The sequence below is a fragment of the Rhinatrema bivittatum genome, chromosome 2, assembly GCF_901001135.1.
Source record: "Rhinatrema bivittatum chromosome 2, aRhiBiv1.1, whole genome shotgun sequence".
NCBI lineage: Eukaryota > Metazoa > Chordata > Amphibia > Gymnophiona > Rhinatrematidae > Rhinatrema > Rhinatrema bivittatum.
The window spans coordinates 252,575,667-252,593,017 of record NC_042616.1 but is presented as its reverse complement, the minus strand read 5'-3'; the positions used below and the strand labels follow the sequence as shown (position 1 = coordinate 252,593,017).

Sequence of the window (17,351 nt, the reverse complement as noted above, 5' to 3'; positions counted from 1 at the left end):
TGTTGTATATATGTGTGTGTATGTATATATATATATATATATATATATATATATGTGTGTGTGTGTGTGTGTGTGTGTGTGTGTGTGTGTGTGTGTGTGTGTGTGTGTGTGTATATATATATATATGTCAGTCATCAGATTCGGGTGCCACGCGAGGTCTTCCCGTGCTTGGGTCTTTAAATCAGACGGAGCTCCGCGCGTGTGCTAGGGGGGCGGGGCCGACGCCGAGTAGGACGCCGAGCCCCGGTGCAAGTAGCACTGCAATGCCGAAGGCCATGAGGGAACTGGGGACACCCGTGGGGGACGCGGTTGGGGTTGGACAGAGCAGGAACTCGAAGCCATGCTGGTAGAGGGTCGCACCAGGTAAGCAGGCCTGGCCGCGGAGCCAACACGGCCGGGAAGCGCAACACAAACAGAACATCCTCACATTGGTTTACCTGCGTGTTTGATAGCCAGTTTGTAAAAAGCCTATTTCTATTTGTAAAACACTATTTTACCCACAAAAATGCTTTTGAAATTACCCTCTCTCTGCATGTATATTTTTCTTTTAAGATTTTCTAATATCTATGATATCTTTCAAGGGCAATTTTGAGTAGTCCACATTCTTGTAAAATATAAATGCAGTTAACTGGGCATACTTTCTTGTTAATTTTCAAAACAAAACTTACCCAGGGAGTTTTCTCTTTGAAAATTAGCTAGCATAAACTACAAGCATTAAAAGTGCCCAGGTCCGTTCCACCTGCTATTGGTGCAAGGAGCTGTGGTATTAGAAATTCCACTTTCTTGTGCTGTTTCGTTCTCCTGATCTCAACACCCACTCCCCTCAGAATGCCTCTTTTTAACCCAACTAAACAATACTTGCACTAGAGAAGCCCACACATATTTCAGGCAGACTTTGAAAATTGCCCTGCATATATGTACTGGGTCCACTGCCATCCCAAGGCAATAACTGTGCTGACCATTGACTGAAGTGTGTCTCATACTGGAACTCCATGGCCACCTACACTGTTTCCAAATCCTTTTGGTAACTAAGTAGAAATTAATCATTTCTGGTTATCTCTGTATCATGTAATCGACTGTACTGAAGTTGTTTCCCTTCTTTTTTTCATTCAGAAAGTAAAGAGTGGCAAGAACAAGTGATCCCTAAAGTAATGTTAATAAGTCTTCTCCCTCCAATCGGGATTGCTATGGTCGTCATAGCTGGCTTCTATTGCTACCGTGTTCATAGAAGAAGAAAACTCAACAAGGAATGGGAAAAGGATGTCAAATCCATGAAGCACCCAAACATGGATTGCAGCGATGCCTGTGCCATTATGATAGATGATGACCGCTCTGATATCAGCTCTACGTGTGCCAACAACTTGAACCACAATACAGAGCTTCTTCCAATTGAGCCTGATACGTTGGTTGGAAAGGGCCGATTTGCTGAAGTCTACAAGGCCAAACTGAAACAAAACACATCTGAACAGTTCGAAACTGTAGCTGTCAAGATCTTCCCATATGAGGAGTATGCCTCTTGGAAGACTGAAAAAGACATTTTTTCAGACATATATCTGAAGCATGAGAATATTCTACAATTCCTGACAGCAGAGGAGAGAAAGACAGACATTGGAAAACAGTACTGGCTAATCACTGCCTTCCACTCCAAGGGAAACTTACAAGAGTATCTCACAAAGCATATCATTAGCTGGGAGGACCTCTGGAAGCTAGGAGGGTCCTTGGCCCAAGGAATCGCTCACTTGCATAGTGACCACACACCCTGTGGGCGGCCCAAAACTCCAGTTGTGCACAGAGACTTAAAGAGCTCCAATATCCTAGTAAAAAATGACCTAACATGTTGCTTATGTGACTTTGGATTATCCTTGAGGCTTGATCCTACTCTTTCAGTGGATGAATTGGCTAACAGCGGGCAGGTAAATCAAAGTACTATTGTGTGCTAGCAGCATACAGAGCACTAATGAATGACTCATTTGTGAATCACTTTTGGGAAGACCAGATCCAGGTGCTAACCCTTTGTCAGGGTTCTGACAATGATTATAAAATGTGACAGTGTTTTTATTTAGAGACTTTAAACTGAAAAGACAATATGAATAATATCAGACGGTAAAGTTTTGTCATAATGAGTCACCCATGCCAGTTGAGACAAGACGCATATGGTATTAATGAACTACAAATGCATAATGTTGTAGGTGCCATGGTTAGAGAGCTATAAAAAATATGGATAGGCACATTATCAAATAAATTAGAAAGAAAGGTGTAATTATTATGTTACTTGTCAATACATGCAAGATTGTTTCAACAGCCTCTTTCAGCAAATGAAAATATGCAATACAAAGTGTTTAAAATAGGGATGTGCACATGCAAACCAAAAAATGTCCTTGCAGGAAAATACCTGAAGTTGGCCTTCCTGAGGCCATCCAGTCCTTTCTCCTGCCCCCCCCCCAAGACAGCCATGGGGCCTGGGCCTACCCAGCTGGGCTGAGGTGAAACCAGGCTGTGGCCTCTCCGTGACCCTCTGACCTCCCCTCCTTCATTGCAAAGCAAGCCTCAGGGCCTGGGTCTATCTGGCTGAGCTGAGCCAAGCCCAGCTGGGCCTCTACAGGGCCCCTCCAACCCCAACCAGAAAACTTAGGGCCGGGGACATCCATGGCTTTCACTTACCCCTTCCATGGAGGTTGAAAAAACAGAAATGATGCCTGTCCACACCTGCCCCATCCCATTCCTTTTAAAAATAATGCCAGCCAGCCCTAAAAGAGGCCAAGAAGCTTGAGTTTGGAGATCTTGTTGTATGCAAGGTATCCATTATACACAGTACTAGATATCTTTAAAGGGGAGAGCAACAGAGTTCCTGTCTGGGGCCATTCAGGGCAAGGAGAGGGTTAATATGGCTAAAGGGCACGCCGATAGCACATATAAAACCACAGGTGTATTTAGAGATGGACTGTATTGCTATTCAGAGCGCCGGTTAGTGCACTGTGGATTTGTGGTACTGATATTACCAGCATCATAAAGCATTGTGTGGCTAGTTGTATCATGTGATACAGTACATTATAGAAATGGCTAATTAATATAAGAGGAAAGATCTACTTCATAATGTATGGTACAGCCTGAGAAGCTTTTTTGCTCTGTTTGATACATGCCCCTAATGCTGTACCTGGCTTCTGTAAACCTGGAGGGTCTTGAAAAGCATGTTATTTTATCACATTTACCAATTTTCTTTTCAGTCTTAACAACTAACCAATGATAAGCAGTAATCAAAGAATGCAATTGCAAGTTTAAAACAATAATTATACTACAATAGCAAGTCTTTTTTTGGGGAAAAGAAGCAATCAAATTTGAAACTTATAAACTGTATTTATTTGGCTTACTGTTTTCCTTATTATATTACAGGTTGGCACAGCGAGGTATATGGCTCCGGAAGTCTTAGAATCTAGAATGAACCTAGAAAACGTTGAATCATTCAAGCAGACTGATGTGTATTCCATGGCCTTGGTGCTGTGGGAAATGACATCTCGTTGTAATGCTACTGGAGGTATGTGTCAATGTTAAAAAGGTGTTCTCATATTTGTAATTTAAAAATATGGGGCCCAATATTATGAGTTATCTGGCTATGGAAGTTAGCCAGATAAGACTTATCCAGCTAACTCACATGGCATATTCAGCAGCACGGCTATATTGCTGAATATCCCCATATTTGGTGCTATTTAGCCTGATAAGCTATATCCGGATAACTTAGATCTGATGATTATGAATATCTGCATTTTTCTGACTAAGATATCTAGCTAAGAAGTGCTGCCCTGTTACAACCATTTGCTGCCCACTGAATATCCAGATATCTACTTAACTGGATAAGTGACAGCCACTGAACATAGCCGGATATTCAGCAGCCACCAATTAGCTGGATAAGTTACTACTTATCTAGTTAAGCAGAGCTGAATAGCTGTATCATTGTACAGTTCTACCATTTAATTTATCATCCATGTTAAATTATGCAAATTAAATAATGCACTTACAGGAAAAGAAAAGTTGAAATTCTAATAAAAGTGTTTAACAGCAGCACTTCAAACTAGTAAGCCCTGTTGCATTAAAATTGTCTGCTGTACTAGATCTTCAGCATTACAGATGTTGAGAAGGAGATCTCTTAAAATAATTTTAGATAAGATTTTGTAGACTGCATTTATGAGTAAACTTATGCACCGGGGCTGAGCTGGGGTCTTGCTGGAATTGACCTGAAGTCTCCAGGTTTTCTGATCTGATTCTTGATCCCCAGCAATTTCGGAGCCCCCGAAGCTCATTGCATTGGCTGCAGAAAGAACAGTTTCCCGAGCTGACATCAGTGCAGGGTCACGGCAGAAGATGCTGGGAGTGGCTCAGAAACTGGTGGCCTAGCGGGGGACCTGGGAACGACATCCCACTCCCAGACCAGCGGCTACCATTAGTCACATAATGGGGCAAAAGATCAGCTGGTGCCATTTTGACTGATGGTAGCCGCAGGCCTGGGAGCGGGAGGTTGCTCCCAGGCTCCCCTGCTAGACCATCAGGTATGTTTTGGTGAGTCCAGAGGGGCTTGGGAAGATGGGCTAGGGTGGTTGGGGTTGAATTGGTTAATAAATGGGAAGGGGTGGGGTGAGTTCTGGAAGCACTTTCTTCTTTTTTTTTTTTTTTTTTTTAATTACACAGTACCGCTTTTGAAAAAAACTTTTTTTTCCTTTCGTTTTTTTTTTACCCACAAAATGCAACGAAATAGGAAGTATCACTGGTATTTCCTATTTTGTTGCAAACAAATTCACACCCCTTGTATTGACCACCAATATATTAATATGATGCAAACGTCGTAAAGTTACCCCGAATGCTGAAGTTTGCACATATATGCAGGCGGTATCGCAAAAATGTAATTATACTTCCTGTAAGCTTAGGCAATTGTTTTGCCTTAATGCATCTACGAAGAAGTTTGTGTGCATACTTTCTGGCCATGCTAAGAGGTAATAAGATATTTTGCCTAGTTTTGAATCTCATCGCTTCATTAGCAAAGATTTTGTATAACACTATTGCAAGCCAGTTTGCACGCGTCAACAGCTTGCGGTAACATTTGATGTGCATTAACACTTGTGATAGCATTAAAGCACTTTAGTGCATTAACCCCTCTATTAGGGAGCCTGATGCTATATAAAGCCACAGCAATGAGAGACCATATAACACAACATTTACAAAACAGTTCAGCACTGTTGAAATTCTCTTTGAAAATCTGCCGAAAGTTACACAGGTTCAAAAATTTTTGTCTACAGTTACATTTGCTATTTCTGCAGATGGAGTTATTTTTTGAAAATTCAATATTAAAATTACAATATTGAAGGCCAATCTATAATCGGGACCATACAATATAATATCTATGCAAAACAGTGGAACCCTCAACTTTATGCTAATTAAAAAAATCATTTGAATAACTGAAATGATTTTTTTAAATTAGTATAAAGTTGAGGGCTCTGCTGTTTTTGTATTAAAAATTAAATTCACAGTATAGTTTTCTCCCCCAACACCCCGCCCCCCCCCCTGGAAACATCTATTTTTATGTGTCAAAAAATACGAGCGTAGTGAAATACTTGTGTACATTTTTAATTCTACATTTTCACATAGTCAACTTTATACTTATGGGGAGACCTCCAAATTTGTGCCCTTTTCCCTTCTAGTCGTGCCAGATGTTTTGAGTAGGGGAGACTCGGGAGTTTTTTGAATGCCTGAATTGTTATGAGAAATGTTTGGATTTTGAAATTGCATTTCTACAAAGTGACCACTGGGTGGCACTTGTTCTAGTGCTGGGTCCAGTACAGGTGGCAGGAAAGTTACTGGAGTGATGGAATGTTGGGCGGTGTGGTGTCCTCTTATATTAGAGGAGGTTTTGTTTGGTTAGGACGCGTCCTGGGGAGATATTTAAATATTTATTTATTTAGGCATTTTTTATACTCTGGCCTCAGTAAACTGTGCGGGAGATCCTGCGCTCCGAGGCAAGCGCCCGCTCTCCCGACGCGCGCCCAGGCACCTCTCCTGGGCACGTGATTCAGTATTTAAATTAGGGCCTGCGTCCTTAGTGCCTCCTTATTGGCAGAAGCGACAGCTATCAGCGGGTTTGACAGCCGGCGCTTAATTTTACCGGCATCGGTTGTCAAACCCGCTGACAGCCACGGGTTCGGAACACGGATGCCGGCAAAATTTAGCATCCGTTTTACAACCCGTGGGCCGTGGGCAAATTTTTTTTTTTTTTTTTTAAATAAGATTTTTATTTTTTTTATTTTTGGGGCCTCCGACTTAATATCGCCTTTGGCAGGAGTTAATTTCTGAAAGTAAAATGTGCGGCTTGGCCGCACATTTTGCTTTCCGTATTGCGGGTGAATTCCTAATAGGCTCATCAACATGCATTTGCATGTGATGAGCGCTATTAGTTTCGGGGGGGGTTGGCTGCACGTTTTCCATGTGCTATTACCCCTTACTGTATAAGGGTTAATAATAGCGCGTAAAAAATGCACGTTCAAACGAGGGCTAACGGTGCATTCGGCCGAGCGCACCGTTCTGTATTGGCCTGACTGTCATTCCATGGAAAGATCACAACGGTTTACAAGAATAACATTCATAGCTATAAATCAGCAAATAGTGATGGATTACAGACACAGAGGTAGTATTCATACAGGCATTAATATCTATCAAATGAATTGTTTCAGTACATTTTAAATAATGATCTAGGACATATATGAGGTTAAGTAGAAAAAAATAAAATAAGAAATTTCACATATTGGTCAGTACCAATCTCTCATTAAATTTTTTACAATCTCTCATTAAGTTTGTTCCTAATGCATCAAATAGTATCTCTTGTCCATCTGATGTTTTTAAAGTTATATTGTATGCATTTTTGAATAGCCATGTTTTAAGCTCACATTTAAATCTTTCTGTCTGGTATCACATCTTTCTGTCTGGTATCAAAAGTGACATCTCAGGTAGAGAATTCCAAAGTTTTGGACCTGCTATGGAAAGCACATAATCTCTTATATGCATCAAGTGTGTGCTTTGTATTGTGGGGGACAGTCCTTTATTTTGAGATCTAAGTATTTGCTGCGGTGTGTATGGTTGTAATGACATACCTATCATACCAGTGTTACTTGAATGAATGATTTTGAATATTATCGTTAATACTTTAAAATATATTTGGGATTATACTGGCAACCAGTGCAGTGAAATCAGCGAGGGTGTAATAATCAAATTTCCAGGTTCCTAACACAAGTCTTGCTGAGGCATTTTGTAGTACTTGTAATGGCTTTAAGAGACAATTGGGAAGACCAAGAAATAAGGAGTTACAATAGTCTAGGTTTGAGAAAATTAGAGTTTGCAATACAGTTCGGAAGTTGTTGAAAGTAAACAGAGGTTTCAATCGATGTAATATACTCAACTTGGCGTAGCTTGTCTTGATTAATTTATTGATATACATTTTCATCGTAAGATTCTCATCTAACTGGTTACCTAAAATTCAGAACTTGATTTGAGGGAGTAATTTGAAAATTACCCAGGTCTACAGCCAGTGGTTTAGCTATTGAAATGATTTCCGTCTTTTTAGGGTTTAATGTTAGTTTAAGTTGTGATGGTTCCTACTGTATTGCTTTCATATAAGTTGACATTGGCAATAGTGTGTTTTCATATGGTTTGGAGAATGGAATGTAAAAACTGAATGTCAACAGCATATAGGAAGAATGTAATTTCTGTAATTTGCACAGTGGGAGCATATAGATATTGAATAGTGTTGCAGAGAGTGCTGAGCCTTGAGGGATCCCTGTATCAATATGGAAAGTATCAGATATGTGGTTGACTTGGAACGTTCTATTAGACAAAGTAAGAAGACCATTTGAGAACACTACCATCGATCCCAATGTTGCTCAACTGATGGCACAACATGGTATGGTCCACAGTGTCAAAGGTGGCTGTTAAGTCGATTAGCACAAGGAAATATGATTCATCTGCATCAAATCATCGTAAAAAAAAAGAGTCCGTTATGAGAGGAGTAGTGTCTCAGTTGAATGATGTTTCCTGAATCCATATTGATTTGGGAAGAGAATATCTTGGTCTTCCAAGTGATTTACAAGTTTGGTAAATACTGCTTTTTCAAGTATTTTTGATAGAAAAGACAGATTAGATATTGGATGATAGTTATCATAGTCTTCATTTCTACTAGTTTTATTTTTAGGAATTGGCTTTATCACAGTTTGTTTTAATCCATGTGGTACAATTCCTTCTGATAGAGAATGATTAATTAAGGTTGTGATTATTGCAGTGAGAAAATAGTGTACTTGTTTCAAGGAACTGGCTGGAATTGGGTCACGTGCGTGAGTAGCAGGCTTAATTTTAGCAATGATTTGACTGATTTTAAGATTAGTTACTCTGTCCAATGTGAACTAGAGATGTGAATCGGAACCGGAATCAGTTCCGGTTCCGATTCACATCATGAATTTTTTTTCGTGCGGCCCGATTGTTTTTTCTTTTTATGGGCTGCGCCGAGCCGATAAACAAAAAACCCACCCGATCCTTTAAAACAGCTCCCTTAGCTTCCCCCACCCTCCTGACTCCCCAAAAAACATTTTAAAATTACCTGGTGGTCCAGTGGGGGTCACAGGAGCGATCTCCCACTCACGGGCCGTCGGCTGCCACTAATAAAAATGGCGCCGATGGCCCTCTGCCTTTACCATGTGACAGGGTATCCATGCCATTGGCCGGCCCCTGTCACATGGTAGGAGCACTGGCTGGCCCGTGCCATTTTTAAAGATAGCGCCGGCCGTCCATTACTCCTACCATGTGACAGGGACAAACAGATAGTGAATTGAGTTTTTAATCTATTGATTTTATCTAAAAAGGATGTGGCATATTCATTGCAATCAGCCTTTGAGAAGTTATAGTTCCTTGAGTTGGAAGGTGTTGGTCCTTAATTATATGTTTAACAACATCAAAGAGCAATTTAGAATTAAATATTACCCCGTGAATCTGTTTGGCATAGTATTGTTTTTTGCTTTTTTGGTTAGTGTGAGGTATTTTTATAGGAGAGATATTTTCCTAGTGATTCAGAAAATGGGCATTTCTGCCATTATTTCTCTAATTTTCTAAGGTTCTGTTTAGTGCATCTTAACTCATCATTATACCAGGGCTTCCTTTGTTTAAAGGTATTCCTTTCTTTGTTAATAGTTTTTGTCTGGACAGGACTGAGGTTTTCAGCTATGTCTTTGACAATCTGATCCCAGGAATTAAATGCTGAGGAGGTTCAAGGAGCTTATTTTCTATTGAGTATAGGCTCAATGAAGCACATCTGATCCATGATTATATTAACTACATCCAAAGTGCAATGGAATAGAGCACTTCGGGTCTGCACGAAGAGGCGCACAAAAGGGCAAGCTCCTTTGTTGTGCTCCTTTGTGTGCATGCCAAGGGTGCATGCCCCATGGCACAAGCACCTTTGGCATTGCTGCCCCATTGAACTGGTGGGTGGGTGGGCCAGCCCACGTGGCCTTGGGCAAATTTTCTATGAGTTGCCGCTTTTTCCTTCGATGGAGTTGAAGAGAGAAGGGGAACTCCAGGGTGTAGAGGACCTGGCATAGCCAACCTGCGGGTAGGTGGGCCCAGAGACTACCCCAATATGGAGTGGGGTCTCTGCAGGGACTTTTCCCCCTCAAGGAAAGAGGCCTGAAGCTGAGGATGTGGAGAAGAGGCACTTCCTCCCTTCAGGAAATGGCCAGGAAGGAGTAAGAGGGTTATTCTGACATAAGAAGTACCTCATGAAGGTCCAAGACATGGAGGATACCAGGGAAACTTGCATATTGCTGGATGCGAGAAGTGGGGAAATTTTGAGTAGAATGTCAAGTGGCAAGGGAGTTGTGAGTAGACCTTAAGTCTGTAATCCTCATGCCCCACATGGATGTGAGCTTGGTGTTTAAAAGGAGGAATTTGAGGGGAGTAATGTTCTGGGATGTGGACAGATGTATACCTAAAAGTCAGTGAATTTGGGTACATGGAATTGTACCTACCACATATTTTACATTCCAGTAAAATATGTGGTAGGGGAAGTGGAAGATTAATTCCTGTTCAAGTGAAGGCTGAGCGATTGGTACTTTCACCTTTTGAGGGCACTGTATAGCATATCATGGGGAAGGTTTATTCTGACTGTTGTACCCCATGCATTCTGAGTATTCAGTAATCAAGTGCCTGCCTTATTTTATCCCTGTATATTGTGACTGGCTGGAAAACCAGAAATAGAGTTGAGAGTTTGGGCTTACCTGAGAGTGATGAGACTCTGTTTTGATGCTTTATTTGTGCCAGCACCGAGGGGTCTTTATAGGGGCCAGAGTTCATGGAAGGGAGGCTGTTGATGTTCTTCCTGTCCAATTTAAGGGAATGTGAGCTACCCCTGCGTTTCTATGTGGGGGTCACTTCACTATCTACAAGACCCCTAAGTTAGAACCCACTAAATAAGTTTGGGAGTTTGATCTCTTTTACCCAAGGTCAGTGCATCTTATTATTTCATGTGCCCTGGATATGAAATGGGGTTTCACATGCATAACCCCATAATTACATCCCATTAAGCCTTTTGCAAAGTTACCCTTATATTCTGTTAGGGGAAGGGGAAGCTAAATTACTAATCCACAAGTTTGAAATCTGTGATGTTTTCATCAACAAAAGATGCTCTGTGTTTCCTTTAACAATGCCTAGTGAGCCTACAAACATGTAGATGGCATGGGAGGTGCTTCGGGGTATCTCTCTTTTCACACTGGAAAACTGTACTGAGCATACTGGGAGTAATTTTTGTCACAGTCCACATAAGAAAGTCAGCAAAAACATGCATAAATGACACAGATTTTAAAAGTGAACTTACATGCATTTGCTTCAATAATTAGCCCACCAAAACTACCTGCACAGATTATCCAGTGAATTTTCAAAGGAGTTGCACTTGTAAATACCTACAATACCTGAATGTAATCCACTTTGAAGCGCTGAAAAAAGTGAAAAAAGCAGAATATAAATCTAAATAAATAAAGTAAATAAATAAAACATACCACCTTAGCAATTTTCAAAAGTCATTTACCCATGTTAAGTGCACTGAATGCATGTAAAACCTATGGACAATTCGATGGCATATATTGTAGCAAATTTCAAAAGCCCTATTACACAGATAAAATGCATTTGGACATGTAAAACCCAGTTATGCTTCTGAAAATCGGGTCCTTTATTTGCTAAACTGTAGACAGAAATTGTTCTTGAAATTTTCTGTGCATACTTTTGAAAATCCAAAACTATGCATGTAAGTGCAAACACTTCCCCAGTGCCACCCCAGCCGGTGGCTCCACTCAGTCCATGTAAACCTGCGTGCATTCATGCTATAAGCACAGAATTATACCTGCATATCAGGCGGACAATTATATGACAAGTTATCTCCATGGGTAGCGCACTGTTTAACCGTCACTATGTATAAAATCCATATTCCTTAGGGAAAACATTTTGGGTAATTTTTTTCTTAGAATAAAACTACAACAAACCTATGTTGCTCTTTAAATAGAAAATCAGTCAAAGCACAAATGGCTGTGCTTTAAATTTTTCTTTTGAGTTTCTAATATAGTAAATAGTGCAACAGAAAAAAAACACAGGCAGAGTTAAAGGCTTCTTGGCTTTTCCCTACAGTGTAATTTAGAAGACACATTTAGAAACCCAATACTAGCGCTTAAGGCGGAACATCAACTGTTTTTACAGCACAGCTTGATATTTCAGCAAAACAACCGTGCAGCACATGCCAAACTTCATAAGGAAAAAGAATTTCCATATAGAAGACTAAACTACAGAATGGAGCAGCTATGTGGAAAGAGACCAAGTGTTCCTCTTCTGGCATGCCTCTTCCGAGAAATTAAATGCATCTGGGTCTAGAGTAAGAACTGCAAACCTCTGACGTACGGTGGAGAAAGTCATGGACTTCTCAGACAACATCAAAGGGCTTTATGATTCAAAAGGGGAAAATGAGTCAGTGTGCTTCAGCCAGTCCAGAAAAAGAGAGAGCATCTCCTTTAGCAGGACTGGCTTAGACCAGTTGATGGCTCGCCAGCAAAGCTGCGTAATACCAAGCAGGAGCAAGCTTACATCTGTTCCTCAGTCCAGGTGAGGTTAAGCATGCTGCAGGGACAGTGCTGGCAAGCCCCATGGGGGGGAGAAGGGGATGGAGACCGGATTGTAGAAGCGATAACTGGTGTAAAACCGGCAACTGGTACCATGTGTTCTTTTTCAAATGATTGTATTTTTTCGCCCAGCAGCTTCCTCCTGCGCCTTTCAGTATGAATCGACCTCTTTTAGGTTATGGCGCTGCGAGTCATCATCCGCAACTGAACAGTTTATTTATTTATTAAAACACATTCTCTACATTTCTAAGCGGTTTACACACAAACATTCATAAATTAATACAAAAACATAAAACGAACAAAAAAAAAAAAAAAGAGAAGCCTCCTGTACCTAGCCTTGCCAAAATAGGCCTTGATTTATCAAAAAGCAGTAAATATCGCAGGCGATATAAAAAAAGGACGTGTTGTATGGTAATAGCCTATTTATCGCAATGTGTGTTATCTTAGCGCTTCGCACAGGTATTGCGCACATATTTTCAGAGCAGAACTATGCAGTATTTTGTAATCTGTTCAGATCCTGCCCCACAGTTATAAAATACTAGCACGAATCTCCACTTATCAACTTACGTGCACAAATGCCGCACTGCGCATTGGCTCGCTGTGTGAGTTTGGGGGCCAGTTCTGGTTAGGTTTGGACCTTAAAGCATGGAGAAGTCTGCAGGTGGAACGACAGAAAGTAATAAGAAAGTAAAAACATTTTTACTTTGTAGAGATTTTAAAATCAACTCTCCTGAGGCAGGTTCTCCTGAGGCCCTTTTAGAGAGAGCAGTGCCGCCCTTTCCGACACACAATCTATGGGCCTCACAGGGGCGCCTTTTAGGTTCCTTTGCATAAAGACATTTGGGCCCCATCTCAGTGCAATGGTCGTCTTTTGACAACCCGCTAAGGAAAGATTATCTTGGTTACCAAAAAGAGGTTAAGTCCTGGCTGCTTTGTCAGGTTTTTGAGCTATTGGCGGCACAGGGATTTAAGGCATCCTGCATTTAAATGTTTTAGTCTTTTTGAATTGTGAGACATTTCTGCCAATCTCATTGATTTCTTCTGAAAAATTGTCTGTGGACTTAGGGGTCTAGATTTGGGTAATGGAGCTATTATAGAATGTGGATATGTGGACCTTTTGTATTTATTAGAGTTCTGATGTTGCAGAATCTTACTAAACATACAAATGATGTGTTATTTCTTGATGTCACAGGCTGCACATTTGTATTTTGTGGATTTGTGTGGTTTAACAATGAGAGTAATCATCCAAGGGACGTCGGCAGATAAAGCCCCTTTTTACCTTGCAGAAATTGCCTTTTATAAAATGGAGGCGCGCTTGCACACACATGTTTACCTGGAGGGTGTGGAGGCGCTCCTGGTGATGGAATTGGAGAGGGTTTGGACTTGCACGCAGAAAACCTGGCAGGATGGGCGTACGTTCTTAGGAAACCTTTCTGTGCACCAGCAGGCAGGTGTAACTCACGTGGGTTGGCGATGGTGTCGGCAATTGTCAAGGCAGGCTTTGTACATGTAAAACTGGTGTCAGGCAATTCCCAGCCGCCTTTCCTGTGCAGGTTGTCTGAAAGTTACTTTCAACGAGGTCACGGTGCAATGTAATGCCCATAAAGCAACCAGATAATGTGCGCACCAGTTGCAACAATTTTCAAGGCAGACTTATGCACATAAGTCCACAAGGAAAACGATCACGGCAAAACTAAAACGCACGCAATCACCCCTGCTATTCAGCACATGGAGTTTTGCCAGGAAAATGTCAGCGCATGCTTTTTAAAATGGGGGGGGGGGGAGGGAAGTATGCACATAACCCACCCACACTCCACCAGCTAGTGTGCCACTGCGTGCTGCCCGGAAAGGTACGGGCCTATGGTGAGCACGCATGTCATCTTGCGTGCAGAGCACTCACACAGGCTTTTCTAAAGGGCCATTCCTGTGGGTGAAACAGTGATTTTACCTGCAGAAGTCTCTCTGAAAATGATCTTCAGCGAGGTAATGTATAACTGTGCGGGTAGGGGTGAGGTCTGCGGGCAGCTTTTATACGCAGTCTTTGAAAATGTGGGGCAATGCGAAAGCAGGCGCGTACGTTCGCTTTGAAAATGTTTTGAGTGGGCGCCTTTCGCTGCGCACAAAGTTAACCTGTGCAGAGTGACTGACACCTGTTTTTCTCGCGGGGCAGAACTTGTGCAGCTTATGCTCGTGCTTTTTGGAATTGCGAAAGGTTGCGTGGAAGGCCCAGTTGCACGCCCCCCCGGAATACCTATTGCCAGTGCACATAAAAATATGGCCGATGTCAGTAACTTGCATACTTTTCATTCCCACTGAGCCCTGAGCTAGTCTATTAAAAAAAACATTTGGCACATAAAACTGTGTTTTATGCATGTCCATGGTTTTGAAAGTTCATCACAATGTACCGTATCTAATGACATGGTGTGAAGTCTCACGGATTATAATGCAATATTGGTTCGTTTCCGAGAGGTGCAGCTGATTGCCTTATCGTAGTACAGATGCCTCGAAAGGCACTTAACAATAAATAAATTAAACTGAGGGTCGGAGAGGGCAGCATTCTCTGCTCCGTTTGGGACCAGGAAGAGGAGGAGGAGGCTGGGTGCAGCTGCAGGGCCACAAAGAGGAAAGAAAGACAAGGAGTGGGCTGCAGGAGGGGAGGGGTGGGAGGAGAGCTTGAAGGCTGCAGAGGATGGAGTGGAACGGAGAAGGAGGGTGAGAGAACAGTGAGGGGGAGTGGAAGAGGAGCACGAGAGGACTGTAAATAGGGTAGAAGGGAAGAGGAGAATGAGAGAGAGAGAGTGTGTGTGGGGGGGTGGGGGGGGGAGAGGACAGGAATACAGTTCATGGCAAGTGTGCCATGGAGAAATGTTCCAATCCCTGTTGCACTGCGTGCCAGCAGTGTCTGTTGCACCTATGGTTAAAAAAGCACTTTAGAAGTATTGAGGGAAAACCGCAGTAAACAAACAGGAACAACTGAAATATTTTTAAATGTTGATCTTTTTTGGAAAAATGGTGAAACTGTTAGTATATTTCAGCATTTCTGTAGTACTGCTTAAGAGTAGCATAGCTAATAAATATACACATTTGGGAGGGTTTAGCAAGAGAGAGATACTTTTCTTCAGACATGATCAGTGAGGAGGACTATCCCACTTTGCATCCTGGTGGACCACATCAAAGCTTTTGCATTTGCATGCGCTGAACAGAAGAAAAGGGCATCTATGACTCACGCACCTTGCATTTCCCCTGCTACTGTAATCAGTCACCAGGGTAGAGCAGGTTATATAAAAACCACTACATAATGCCTCAGCGAGGGGAATTCCCGATGCCCTTGCTAATCCCCTACTGCAGAAAGACATCCCCAAACAGAAAACCACGGCAAAGCAAAAAGTAGCCCTAAGTATAATAAATGCAGCAAAACAGCTTTTCAGTTTCATCAATGTGCTTCAATGTCTTGTCATTGATTTGTGCTTAAATAGATATTCAAATATCTTTTCCACTGCTTGCCTGAAGAGTTCATGCAACAGTTTAGTTTAGTTAGTTTTTGCTTGCTTGATCACAAGTCTTAGCATGGTAAACCGATGCGATGTACAATAAAAGTAAATGAACTATCATAATAAGCTAAATAAAATAAACATAAAACAATATTTCAAAATAATATATTAAAAACAAATATAAAACAATGGGTAAAAATATCTAATAGGCTATCTAATTGCCTAGCCTGGACACAAAGTAGTCAATTAGATAGCAAAAATATCTCTTAGGGGTATTTTTTTTTCTATTTTATTTCAGATTATATTGAAATATTATATTATATTTCAAAACTGTCCGCAATACACTATTGTACTTCCTGTAAATGTAGCATGACTTGCTTCAGTGTCCATGAAGTATTAAAGGAAAGAAGGGTGAAATTGCTGCACTATTCATTCCCTGCTCTGTGCTATTTTCTACAAGTCCTATTTTAGACTTTACCAAATGGATTTGAAAGACTGCAGTGAATTCCTGCTAACTACAACACTGCACCATAATATTTTTTAATGCAGTTTTGTAAATATTTCATGCATATACCCAGCATGCAAGTAACAATTAATCATAGATGGCCTGTGACTTGCAGGGTCATGATTTTAGGTTTCAAATACAAGGGCAAAAAAAAAAAAAAAGTACAAATCACCTGCAAGTCAGTTTGCTTTCACAGTTTGGAAATAGAGGATTTAATTTCCTGCAAGTTTTGGAAAAGAAAATTGTGCAAGCAAATGGTTTTATAAAAATCTCTGTGGGACCTTTCCCCAAAAGTGCTCCATTTCAAATTTAAGACAAAGCCCCAGTATGCATTTTGCAAAAGATTTTGCTAGCACAATATTTTTTATGGATTTTTTTCCCTGCCTTAATTTACAGAAAAATAAATTGAGTAGCAAAATATTCCAATTCAAATTGTGTGATCAAATTGGCTTTCAGGCTTTGTCCTTTCTCTACCTACCTTTGCTCATAACTTAAATCTAGGCCAAAATATTTTGAGTGTACTAGAGCAGATATCCCTTTAGCTGCCCAGTACAGAGATGTAATAAAGCACCCCATCCTCTGTTGTAATGAAATAAGAATTTCTCATTGGAGAGATTCTGTGGTGTTAGACAAAGAAAAGTACAATACATAACCAGATAATAAGACAATGTGTTGCTCATTCAAAGGAAATCTGCAGTGTTGTACAGCTTCTCTTGCTGGCTTCTGTTAACTCATAGACACAAACAAGACGCAGTAGAGCACGATAATGTCAGTGATCACTTGTCTGCTCTTCGTGAATCTTGTTCCAATGTCAGGAAATTTCTGGGAACATGAGTAACTTTTCCATCTGTTCACAAAACCCACAGCATTCTCTACACAGTGTCAGATCCTACTGTACTGTTTCCGTTTGCAGACTTGAACAGCAGATTTTTCCAAAGAACCAGATGTTGAAATGACTCTTAGACCATCTCTCTCTTTTTCTCTCTTCCTGTATCTTTCTTTTCTTTTCTCTTCCTCCTTCCTCAGCTGCTTCACACTGTCTTTATTCATTCATTTAGATTCCTTAATTGCCTTCTCAACAGGTGCCTTTGCTTTTCTGATCAGATATTATTCACTTTTTCTTTCAAAGGCAGAGTAAAAAGAATTAATTTTTCTAAGCGTGCAAAATTTTTT

The 17,351-nt window shown here is 41.0% G+C and overlaps 1 protein-coding gene across 1 annotated transcript in view; it reads left to right on the top strand.

Moving 5' to 3' along the window:
* Window positions 1-17,351, top strand: part of TGFBR2 (transforming growth factor beta receptor 2) — a 176,949-nt gene that overhangs the window by 132,470 nt on the left and 27,128 nt on the right. Inside the window, exons 6-7 of the mRNA XM_029589418.1 lie at window positions 1,114-1,913; window positions 3,391-3,532. Of these exons, the coding sequence (XP_029445278.1) occupies window positions 1,114-1,913; window positions 3,391-3,532 (942 nt within the window). The remainder of the gene's footprint in view (window positions 1-1,113; window positions 1,914-3,390; window positions 3,533-17,351) is intronic.